This window comes from Octopus sinensis, linkage group LG9 (genome assembly GCF_006345805.1).
Source record: "Octopus sinensis linkage group LG9, ASM634580v1, whole genome shotgun sequence".
NCBI lineage: Eukaryota > Metazoa > Mollusca > Cephalopoda > Octopoda > Octopodidae > Octopus > Octopus sinensis.
In genome coordinates this window covers 90,061,709-90,074,818 of record NC_043005.1, presented here as the reverse complement: position 1 = coordinate 90,074,818, position 13,110 = coordinate 90,061,709, and the positions used below count along the sequence as shown (strand labels likewise).

General features: G+C 42.8%; 1 protein-coding gene across 1 annotated transcript in view; it reads left to right on the top strand.

The window, feature by feature from the left end:
* The window catches only part of LOC115215470 (organic cation transporter protein-like), a 48,937-nt gene that overhangs the window by 23,185 nt on the left and 12,642 nt on the right, over nt 1–13,110 (top strand). Inside the window, exons 5-7 of the mRNA XM_036506094.1 lie at nt 5,021–5,192; nt 7,810–8,022; nt 12,518–12,744. Coding sequence (XP_036361987.1) covers nt 5,021–5,192; nt 7,810–8,022; nt 12,518–12,744 — 612 coding nt within the window. The remainder of the gene's footprint in view (nt 1–5,020; nt 5,193–7,809; nt 8,023–12,517; nt 12,745–13,110) is intronic.

Genomic DNA, 13,110 nt, shown 5'->3' with positions numbered 1-13,110 from the left:
AAAGATCCTGCGAATGGACAGAGATTTAGGGACATGCTACTTGAAGCCTTTGACGAAGTAGAAGGGGATAGAGTATCACATGGGGTAGAGGGCAACTGGACGTTTCTAAGGGACAACCTGCTGAGAGCCACTGACCAGATCTGTGGCTGGTGCAAAGTCCCCTCTCGTCCCAAGGTAACGTGGTGGTGGAACAGTGTTGTAGACAGGGCTATTAGAGAAAAGAGACACACTTCGAAGCACTGGAAGAATGGTGGTAGCAGGGAATTGTATCAGACTGCTAAAAGGGAAGCTAGGAGACAGGTCTATCTAGCCAGAGGGGAAGCAGATAAGAAAAAAATTTGCCAATGTTCTGCGCCGTGAGGACCAAAGACTGGAGGTGTTTCGCGTTGCAAGACAGTGTGTGAGAGAGAATTGTGATGTGGTAGGAGAGAAATGTGTTCGCATGCAAGATGGTTCACTTGCGCTAAACGAGGATGCAAAGAGAGAGACTTGGAGACGCCACTACGAAAGGTTTCTGAATAAAGAAAATGAATGGGATAAAGAGAGTCTGCCGAATGTTGACCCAACAGAGGGACCAGCTATCAGGGTTGATAGTTCCTTGGTAGTTAAGGCAATCAGAAGCATGAAGTCAGGGAAAGCCCCAGGCCCATCAGGTATCACTGCAGAGATGCTTAAAATATCTGGTAGTGTCGGCTATAGCCTAGTCACCCGTATAGTTAATCAGGTGATACACGAAGGAGTCATACCCAATGACTGGTGTAGCAGCATAATAGTCAACTACTACAAAGGTAAAGGTGATGCCCTAGATACAAATAATTACAGAGGTATCAAGCTGTTGGATCAGGTGATGAAGGTTACAGAGAGGGTCATAAGCTAATTAGAGAGAGAGTTAGTTTAGATGAGATGCAGTTTGGGTTCGTGCCAGGGAAAAGTACCACTGATGCTATATTCCTGGTAAGGCAGCTGCAGGAGAAATACCTAGCCAAAGATAAGCCCCTGTACCTGGCTTTTGTTGACATGGAGAAAGCCTTCGACAGGGTCCCCCGATCCCTCATCTGGTGGTCAATGAGGAAACTAGGGATAGATGAATGGTTAGTGCGAACTGTGCGAGCCATGTACAGGGACGCTGTTAGTAAGGTGAGGGTTGGCAACGAGTACAGCGAAGAATTCCGGGTAGAGGTAGGGGTCCACCAAGGCTCAGTCCTCAGCCCCCTCCTATTTATCATAGTCCTCCAGGCAATAACGGAGGAATTCAAGACAGGATGCCCCTGGGAGCTCCTCTATGCTGATGACCTTGCTCTAATTGCTGAGTCACTATCAGAACTGGAGGAGAAGTTTCAAGTGTGGAAGCAAGGTTTAGAATCAAAGGGCCTTAGAGTCAATCTAGCTAAAACCAAAGTCGTAATAAGTAGGAAGGTAGACAAATCACAAACGCCTTCAGGTAGATGGCCCTGCTCGATCTGTCGAAAAGGTGTAGGTAGAAACTCTATAAGATGCACCAAGTGTAAGCTATGGACACATAAGAGGTGCAGCAATGTCAAAGGAAGGCTAACTAGGAAGATGGTTTTTGTATGTGGCAGATGCTCGGGAGCATTAACCTCTGAAAATCTGCAGAAAACAACTTCCGTCACTTTCCAGGGGGAAAAACTAGAAGTAGTTGATAGCTTCCGTTATCTTGGTGACCAAGTCAGTAGTGGGGGTGGGTGTGCTGAAAGTGTAACGGCTAGAGTAAGAATAGCCTGGGCAAAGTTTAGGGAGCTCTTACCTCTGCTGGTGACTAAAGGCCTCTCGCTCAGAGTAAAAGGCAGACTGTATGATGCATGTGTACGAACAGCCATGCTACATGGCAGTGAAACATGGGCCGTGACTGCTGAGGACATGCGTAAGCTCTCAAGAAATGAAGCCAGTATGCTCCGATGGATGTGTAATGTCAGTGTGCATGCTCGACACAGTGTTAGTACCCTGAGAGAAATGTTGGACCTAAGGAGCATCAGTTGTGGTGTGCAAGAGAGACGATTGCGCTGGTATAATCATGTGGCGAGAATGGATGAAGATAGGTGTGTGAAAAAGTGCCAATCCCTAGCAGTGGAGGTAACCCAGGAAAACTTGGGACGAGGTGGTGAAGCACGACCGTCGAACTTTAGGTCTCACTGAGGAAATGACCAGCGACCGAGACCTTTGGAAATATGCTGTGCGTGAAAATACCAGGCAGGACAAGTGAGTCCAGCCCACTTATGCATGCCTTTCCTCCCTTGGACACACAAAGACCTGTTGAGGCAAGCGAAGTCGATATCGAACCTCATCCGACGACAAGCACCTTTGCTTGCGAAGACCTGTTGGGGCAAGTGAAATCGAAATCGAAATCGGAATCGAAATTGAACCAATCCTATGACTGGCACCCGGCAGATGCCAGGACCCCTGGACTGGAGATACGTAAAAAGCACTATCCGAATCATGGCCGATGCCAGCGCCGCCTCGACTGGCTTCCGTGTCGGTGGCACGTAAAAAGCACCATCCGAATCGTGGCCGAAGCCAGTGCCGCCTCGACTGGCTTCCGTGCAGGTGGCACGTAAAATGCACCAATCCGACCGTGGCCGATGCCAGTCTCGCCTGGCACCAGTGAAGGTGGCACGTAAAAAGCACCCACTACACTCACGGCGTTAGGAAGGGCATCCAGCTGTAGAAACATTGCCAGATAAGACCGGAGCCTGGTGCAGCCTTCTGGCTTCCCAGATCCCCGGTCGAACCGTCCAACCCATGCTAGCACGGAGAACGGACGTTTAAACGACGACGATGATGATGATGATGACACATGTATGTGTATATGCTTGTATATAATTTTATTATCATTTTTCTTGACACAAGTGTCACGCACAAAACACCCAACTCTAAAGTCGCATCTGAATAAAAATGATGTAAAAATAGAGTGATGTGTGTGTGCGTGTCTGGGAATGTGAGTGTGTGTTTGTGTGTGTGTCTGTGTGAGTACACACATATACACATATACATATGTATACGTATATACATCAGGATGATACTATAAGCTTTGGAGCATAAACAGAGATAAGTCATAAAACTGATACTGTAAGCATATATATATACACATGTATTCTCATACTTGTACTTATACGTATACAAACACACACACATATATATATATATATATATAGATAGATAGATATATACACATATACATATCTCTATATATAATAAAAATAACTATACATATACTCCCACATGTACGCCCATATGTACTTACTCGTGTACCAGTACCAATTTTAATAGTACACATGCGGAAGAAAATGAGTAATTAAATTCGAATTTAGGCAAAACGAGATGTATACATATATATACACACGTATAAAACAGCTATTTAAATAAGCATATTGCTGTTTGTTCCTTCTCGAGCCACGCCAGGCTCATAGGGTCGGTATCCCGGTTTCCTTGGCGTATAGATTCCCCACCTGGACGGGACGCCGGTCCGTCGCAGGTGAGCTGCATGATGCAGGAGGAAAGAGTGAAAGAAAGTTGTGGCGAAAGAGTCAGCAGAAGTTCGCCATTACCCTCTGCCGGAGCCGCGTGGAGCTTAGGTGTTTCGCTCATAAACACACACATCGCCCGGTCTGAGGTTCGAACCCGCGATCTCACGACCGCGAGTTCGCTGCTCTAACCACTAGACCATGTACCTCCACAAATAAGCATATAAACAAGTACAATTACATAAATACATACATATCCATATATAAATATAGACACAAGATGCATATTGACCTTGTATGTAAAATATCCTTCGATTATCATAATTAAATAATATAAGTGACAAAATTTGATAATACTATTAAATCTAAAACGTTACTATGTTATTTAGTCTAATAAAGGAGTATATAGCGTGATATTAAATAATATCAAACAATATAATTAAGAATAATAATTACCTATTTTAGATTAGTGAAAAGGAATTTGGTCATGTGTTTACATGAAGAGGCTTTTTCATCCCTCGTATTTAGTAGGTTTCCTTTCCTCTTTTGTCATTCACTTGTTTCAGTCATTAGATTGCGGCCATGCTGGGGCACTTTGAAAGGTTTTCAGTCGAATGAATCAACCCCAGGAATTAATTTTTTTAAAGCTTGGTACTTATTCTATCAGTTTCTTCTACTGAACCACTAAGCTACCCGAGGAAAAACACCAACATCGGTTGTCAAGCAGTGATAGGGGACAAACACAGACACAAAGACACACACACACACACACACACATATATATATATACATTCATATACATATGTATATATACACATGCATATTTATTTATATATGTCTGTATTAAGAAGAAAAATGGGTTTCACACACACACACACACACACACACACACACACACACACATATATATATACGACATGCTTCTTTCAGTTTCCATCTACCAAATTCAATCTCAAAGCTTTGGTCGGTCTGGAGTTATGGTAAAAGACACTTGCCCAAGGTGCCACGCAGAATGACTGAACTCGGAACCACGTGATTGGCAAGCAAGCTTCTTGCCACACAGCCACGCCTGCGCCTATTGTTCACTTTGAATTTAACTAATTTTTGGATTACCTTGGAAACGTGTTAACATGTATTTTCAGATGTATCAGTTTGAATGATATTTCTTGTATCTAAATATGGCGATACAACAGAAACGGTCGACGGCTTTCTTTGGTGAATTCAACAATTAAAGATGTGATTTTCTCTATCCCTAGTTTTGTGGTCTAATACTCTGAATTTCTTGATCTATTCGTCATCCGTAGGGAATTCCTTTAGATGTGTATTCTACTTGCATTGATTGGTGTCTGATTGCTGGATATTGTTGACCAAATTCGGTTAAAGACAAGTGTTTTAATGACATCTGCCTGGATTTTTTCACCCCCTTTCCCCCTTAATGCACCCACACACATATGCACTTGTTTGCACGCGTGTGTGTATTATAAATTCTCTATTTATGTCATCATCTTCGGAATTGCTGTCATCATTCTTTCAAATTCTAGCTTCTGAAGTGTCTTCGGTGGACAGTAGAATGAAATCTTCCATTGCCATCCAAATGGTATTTACAGTCGGACTACTGATCATTTCTCTGCTGACGTACTTTGTGAGGACCTGGAGGACTTTGATGGTCATAATATCAACCCCGTCACTGGCGTTCGGTGTCGCCTATCTCTGGTAGGTATGCATGTGTGTATGGGTGGAAGGATGGATGAGTGCGTGTGCATATATGGGTGTATGATTATTGGCTCTATGTATGTACGAGTGTATGGATGTCTATATATATATGTATGACTAGATGTGTGCATGCATATATATACATGCATGTATGCACGTATGAATATATGAATGTACGGGTGTATGGATTTATATACGGATGGGCTTAAGTATGTGTGGGTGCATTGATGCATATATGTATATATGCATAGATATATATGTATGGATAGATGAATGGATGTGTGTATGTGCACTTATTTCTATATGTATATACAACCCGTCACATAGTTGATGACTAAACTTACAACTCTAAAAAGCTTACTTGAAAAAGCGGGTGGGAGCGAGGTGTGTTTATATTGGACACGCTCTAGGATGAGAAGCAAAACCCGTCAAAGGACAGCTAGGGGTGAGAAACCCTTAATCTTTGTTTAGATATCTCTCTAGGGGAAGGAAAACTCTAATCTAACCCCTGTACCTTCGTTTGAATCCAATTATGTAGATTAGTTCTTCTTTTGGGGCGAAAGCATTCGATGTTTAGAGACGAGTAACTTAAGAAGCTTTAAATACAGGCTTCACCTGACTTTTAAACATCTTTATTAACATCAAAGATGCAGGTGTGGCTGTGTGGTAAGACGTTTGCTTCCCAACCACAAGGTTCTGGGTTCAGTCTCACTGTATGACACCTTGAACAAATGCCTATCTATCTATCTATCTATCTATCTATCTATCTATCTATCTATCTATCTATCTATCTATCTATCTATCTATCTATCTATCTATCTATCTATCTATCTATCTATCGATCTATCTATCTATCTATCTATCTATCTATCTATCTATCTATCTATCTATCTATCTATCTATCTATCTATCTATCTAGATGGATGGATGGATAGATGGGTGGGTAAATATTTATATAACTAAATATTTCTATTACTAAAGGAATTTCACATTGGCCATCCAGGGATTTCGAGAATGGAATCATTAGAGAAGTGATGTCTATTAGCCAACTATGGATCGAGACATTGAAGAACGAGTGGAACCATGCAGCGGTTGTGCTCTAGCAGCAAAATCACCCAACACGAAATGACAAGCGTGGCCCCAAAACAGATATTCCATGATCCAGACTGCATGTTGATTACGCAGGTTCATACTACCTTGTTGTGGTGGACAGTGTTTCAAAATGGTCTGAAGTGCATCAGTGTAAAAAGCCAACATCTGCGGTTCTGTGAGTTTTTACACGAATTGTTCGCCAGATATGGTGGTATTCCTGAAACCATTGAGTCAGATAATGGAACTCAGTTTACTTCAGACGAGGTCAAAAAGGTTTGTAAAATGTTTGCTATCGAACAGGTGACCACTCTGCTTTATCATTCTATGTCACATGTACGGAGTGAGTTCTGCGATAGGTTTATTTAGTTAACCACCATCCAAAGATTTAGTTGGGTAACACTGTCTTCCACCCGACGTATACATGCACGTCATAACACTGTCCAAATCCCATTCGAATGTTATGGGTCTTTTTCTATTTTAATTATTTGTGGGGTAGCATTGAATAATGTCGCAATGTTTTTAGGTGATGTCAACTCAACGTTTGTGGGTGGCATACGACACGGGGGACCAGCCTTGGGTGACTCGTAAACTTGATGCCAACATCATGTAAATAATAGTGGTGGAATATTGTGCAAATAATATAGCAAACATGGCAGTGTTGGAGAGAATACAATTTCCCAAGGTGTTCCGCTGTAGGACTGAACCCGGAACGATGTGGTTGAGAAGCAAGCTTCTTACCATACAGCCACACCTGCAACTATCTTTATATTTATTTCTTTATTTTTTATCATTGATCTCTGTAGTGTTTCAATCCTCACTATATCCTGCTTTATGTTGGGGGACTATAAAGGGCAGCAGTGTTTGAGGCGAGACCTAGCAAACATGGAGAAGAAAAGGATGATGGATTTATGATCTCTAGCCTGAGATGCGTGTGTGTGTGCGAGGGGGGGAGTGTTTCCTTATTTGGACAATGGTTGTAAACAAGTGTCATTGCGATACGGTCCATCTTTGTTTCCAATCTTCCACGAAAACATGTTCGGTCATGGGGAAATCCTTCCTTAGCAGGGAACATGTGAGGGTTGACATCAAGAAGGGTTTCTGGCTATAGAAAATATGCCTCAACACATTCCATTCAACTCTTGCGAGCATGGGAAAGTGGATGTTAAGACAAAGATGAGGATGAGGAAGACGACTGTAAAGTAAGTCGTGAATGTCCCGCAATCTCATTCGATCCACTCCATGGACATGACTCATTCGGTCAATTATGATATTCAGTTTCATGTTCCAACTTTGTTCCTGGGATACAATGGCACTCACTAAATACATATTCCCATTTCCTATGAAGGCCCAAGACCCATAAGATGTAGGTTTGGAGGAATATATAACCCATAACCCCTTAACTCCTAAAGGTTATAGAAGCAGGAGATATGTATGTATGTATGTATGTGCGTATGTGAGTATGTACATATATACATGTGTGCATATGCGGTTGTATTGATGAGGTTTTCCGTTTTCTATTTGCAAGTTTCCTAGACGAGTCTCCCCGATGGCTCCTCAATAAAAAGAGAACAAAAGATGCCAACATAATTCTTAGCAACATCGCCAAACTGAATAAAACAGTTTTGCCTCAAACAGAAATCGTCAACATTTCCTCATCGAACAATAAAAGAGTAGAAATCTGGAAAATGTTTACCATTCCTCAGCTTCTAAAACGGACCCTAATTTTGATGCTAAACTGGTAAGTGATATTACATTTACCATTTTCTGTGTGTTCTTTATCTTTTATCGTTTACTCGTTTCTCTCATTTGACTGCGACCATGATGGAGCACCGCCTTGAAAATGTTTTAGTTGAATTAATTGATCACAGAACTTTGTTTATGCCTGGTGCTGATTCCATTGGTTTCTTTTAAACCATTAAGTTATGGGGATATAAACAAACCAGCACAGGTCGTCAAGTGGTAGTGTGGGATAAACATATGCACAAAGACACACACACACGTAGTTATACACACACACACACACACACACACACACACTCACACACATACATATATATATATAATGGGCTTCTTTCAGTTTCCATCTAACAAATCTGCTCACAAGGCTTTGGTCAGCCCATGGTTATAGTAGAAGACATTTGACGAAGGTACCATGCAGTGGGACTGAACCTGGATCCATGTGGTTGGGGAACAAGCTTCTTACTACACAACCATGCATGCACCTATATTGATCGGGAAAGCTCCCGGCCCATCAGGTATCACCGCAGGGGTACTTAAAATATCTGGCGGTGTAGGCTATAGTCTAGTCACCTGTATAGTCAACCAGGTGATACATGAGGGAGTCACACACAATGACTGGTGTAGCAGCACCATAGTCAACTACTACAAAGGTAAAGGTGACACCCTTTATACAAATAATTACAGAGGTATCAAGCTGTTGGATCAGGTAATGAAGGTTACGGAGAGGGTCATAGCCCAACTAATTAGGGAGAGAGTTAGTTTAGATGAGATGCAGTTTGGGTTCGTGCCAGGGAAAAGCACTACTAAGGCTATATTTCTGGTAAGACTACTGCAGTAGAAGTACCTAGCCAAAGGTAAACCTCTGTACTTGGCTTTCGTTGACATGGAGAAAACCTTTGACATAGTCCCCCGATCCTTTATCTGGTGGTCAATGCGAAAACTAGGGATAGATGTGTGGTCAATGAGAGCTCTACAGGCTCTATATATGGATGCTGTCAGTAAGGGCTGGCAACGAGCATAGAGAAGAATTCCGAGTAGGGGTAGGGTCCACCAAGGATCAGTCTTCAGCCCCCTCTTATTCATCATAGTCCACCAGGCAATAACAGGAATTCAAGACAGAATGCCCCCGGGAGCTCCTCTATGCCGATGACCTTGCTCTAATAGCTGATTCACTATCAAAACTAGAGGAGAAGTTTCAGGTGTGGAAGGAAGGTCTAGAATCGTGCTGCATTCGACTCCGTCGATCGTGATACCCTCTGGAAGATCATGCAGGCAGATGGTATCCCGCCTAAACTTCTCAATCTTATCAAATCTTATTACCGCTCAACAAGATCCCGCGTACGCGTGTACGGTGAAGTGTTGGAATCCTTCGAAATACGGTCTGGCGTTCGCAAGGATGTGTTCTTTCGCCAACTCTTTTCAATTACGACATCGACTGGATGACCATAAATGCACTAAGGGAGTTCCCAAGTATCACTGTTGGTCACAACTTTTCCGTCAAGGATCTAGACTACGCAGATGACATTGCGATACTTGGCGAAACATTTTCTGACGTCCAGTTGGCTATCAATGAGCCCCAGCGTGTTGCATCGATGATTGGTATGAAAGTCAATGCCTCGAAGACCAAAATCCTCACAGCCGGCTTCGCCCCACCAGACAAAACACCCATTGTCCTCAATGGTGATATTTTTGAAGAGGTTGAGAGTTTCAAATACTTTGGCGCCATCATTACAGCTACAGGTCAAGGTGAGGCTGACATTAAAACACGAATCGATCTCGCTCGCCAAGCCTTCAACCGACTCAATGCACGACTCTGGTCAAGATCTGAGATCCGACGCACCACCAAAGTACGGATCTACCAAGCACTGGTGCGAACGATCCTCCTTTACGACAGCGAGTCATGGCCGATGAGGGTGGAAGATATTAAGCGACTAGAATCCTTCGATCACCACTGTCTACACCGCATCCTTAGTGTCCGATGGCATCACTTTGTCTCCAACAATTCGGTGTGACACCAGTGCAGAATCACCTCCCTCCAACAAGTCATCCTAACGAGACGTCTGCGTTGGCTGGGTCATACCCTCCGTCGTCAACCAGAAGAATTCATCTACGAAGCAATTGCCCCAGCTCCCCTTCAGGGTTAGCGAAAGCGATGTCGTGGACAACGAAAAACCTGGCTGATGACAGTCAAAGCTGATCTGGAACCCAACCTAGACCCCCCATATCTACGGCGTTCGCCGCTGGAATAAGGAGAGGATGGAGATCACCAGTCGTTAGCCTCAAATCGTCAGGTCTGGTCGGCGTTTGTGAGAGATGCAGCATTGAGGATGAATGAAGCCAGCTCAACCCACCCCGGGTGAATGCTGTCTCAAGAAAGAGAAGAATCGAAGTGTCTTAGAGTCAATCTAGCAAAAACCAAAGCCTTAGAAAGTAGGAAGGCAGACAAATCACAAATTCCTTCAGGTAGATGACCCTGCTCGATCTGTCGAAAAGGCGTGGGTAGAAACTCCATAAGATGTACCAAGTGTAAGCTAGGGACACATAAGAGATGCAGCATTATCAAAGGAAGGCAAACTGGGAAGATAGTTTTTGTGTGTGGTAAATGCACAAGGACAATAAACATTGAAAATGTGATGAAAACAGCTTCCGTCACATAGCAGGGGGAAAAACTAGAAGCAGTTGATAGCTTTCGTTACCTAGGTGACCAAGTCAGTAGCTGCTAGAATGAGAATATCCCGGGCAAAGTTCACAGAGCTCCTAAGTCTGCTGGTAAAGAAGGTCCTCTCGCTCAGAGTGAAAGGTAGACTGGATGACGCATTTACGAGAACAGCCATGCTACACGGCAGTGAAACATGGGCTGTGACTGCTGAGAACATGCGTAAGCTTGCAAGAAATGAAGCTCCGCTGGATGTGTAATGTCAGTGTGCATACACGACAAAGAGTAAGCACCCTGAGAGAAAAGTTGGACATAAGAAGCATCAGATGTGGTGGGCAGGACAGAGACGACTGCGCTGGTATGGTCATGTGCTGCGTACAGATGAGGACAGCTGTGTGAAAAAGTGTCACACCTGGGATGAGTGGGTGGAGCGCGACCATCAAACGTTGGGCCTTACGGAGGCAATGATAAGCCACCGAGGCCTTTGGAGATATGCCGTGCTTGAGAAGACCCGGCAAGCCAAGTGAGACAGTAACCGTGGTCTATGCCAGTGTTGCATAACCGGCCCATTTAAGAGCATCCTTCAATCATTGTGCAATAAACTGTTCTTGCGAAGACCTGTTGTGTCAAGTGAAGTCATTGTCGTAGCCGATGCCAGTGCCGCCTGACTGGCACCTGGTGGAGCCTTCGAGCTCACCAGTTCTCAGTCAAACCGTCCAACTCATGTTAGCATGGAAAGCAGGCCTTAAATGATGATGATGATGATGATGAGGCAGATATTTGTGGAAGTTTTCTTGCAAGAGATTCATGTGGAGTCAAACTTGAAAGAATATCAAAGATACTAAGTGTGCAAGGATACTTACATGAAGATGAAATAAAGGAATTCTTTTTAGAGCAAAGCAAAGAAGGATAAAATGAGAAGTAAAACTTAGTTGACCCTTTTGATATCAACCCACATGAGAATGTCCCTTGTTGTATCATACAGACTTCCTGTTTGATCTAATTTGAAATTTTCCATTAAAATTTCATGTTTATTTGTGTTCCAGTCTTAATTATGGGCAACTCATTTTATTAAATTCTTCATTATTTTCAAACTTAATTGAAACAAAACCATGGTAACAAGTCCCTAAAAGTAGGTTATCAAAGTATTGGCCATTCTCTGACAGGTTTGTGGTCAAGCCTGCGTCAGTGGAGACTTCCAGCATTCTCAGGCTCTGAACCACATTCCTGCTCACCGCTGTCAGGGTGGATACAGCTATCCGCAAGTATGAGGTCAGAGTGGCTGTTCCAGTGCATCTGGGGCAACACCTTTTCTACTTTGTCTGCTGGGACCATGAGGCAAACTGACAAACCTTTTTAGGTATTTCTTTGCTGTGAGGAAGAGGAAGGTTATGATGATTTAGGCAGGGCCCTTCATCAAATTTAGAAAACTATTTCACTAAGAATTACCGTTGGCTAACAAGTGTCAGAGACTGCAGACAAATCAGTGAATTCTGCTAATCACGAAATATTTTCTACTCCATAAACATAAACACTCTATACACACATAAACTGAAAAAGGCCACATATGCATACAAACCATTTACTCACCATTTATCCAACGCACTAATGTTACTTTCATTAACTGGCTCTCATTGGCTAACTCTGTCTCGGTTGTTGAGTTGTCTTAGATGTTTATATTAGGCAGTTAGTTGTATAACTTTACTTGCTGGTGGTCTCAACGTTCAAATTATCATAATTCTCTCTAAGAAATTACGCAACCATCTAACCAGGGTTTGATCAGCAATTTTTGTGCATTTTTGTACATTGTATAAACTGTTTTATTTCTATTATATAGGGCGATTGTGAGCTTGGTATATTATGGCCTTACTCTTAATATTGGCAAATTATATGGCAATTTCTATATGAATTTCTTTTTGAATTCGGTTGTCGAGTTTCCAGCGAACATTCTGTGCATCCTTCTGTTAAATCGTGTTGGAAGAAAAAAAATGCATGCTAGCCTGATGGTTTTGGCTGGAGTCGCTTGTATCGCTGGAATATTTCCCGTCCTCTATGGCAATAAAGGTAAACGAATCATTATTATTATTGTTGTTGCTGTTATTATTATTATTATCTTTTTATCACAGGTTTTGTTGGAGCTCCTGGAGTCTTGCATGCATAGCCGGGCTATTTCGTACTTAAGAGGGTTATATCTATCTATCTTTTCGACTTCCTTCTTGGCTATTTGTGGGTCAAAGAGGCATACAACGTCCACTATATACCATACGTGGTGCACGTTGTCCACTACCACTAGGTCCGGTCTGTTATGCTCTAGCACCTAATCTGTTTGAATTGAGAAATCCCAGAGGATTTTGCTAGTCTCCGACTCCGTCACTCTCAGCCGTTTGTGTTCTTATCATGTCTTGCCTCTCTCTAGCTCCCATTTTCGCA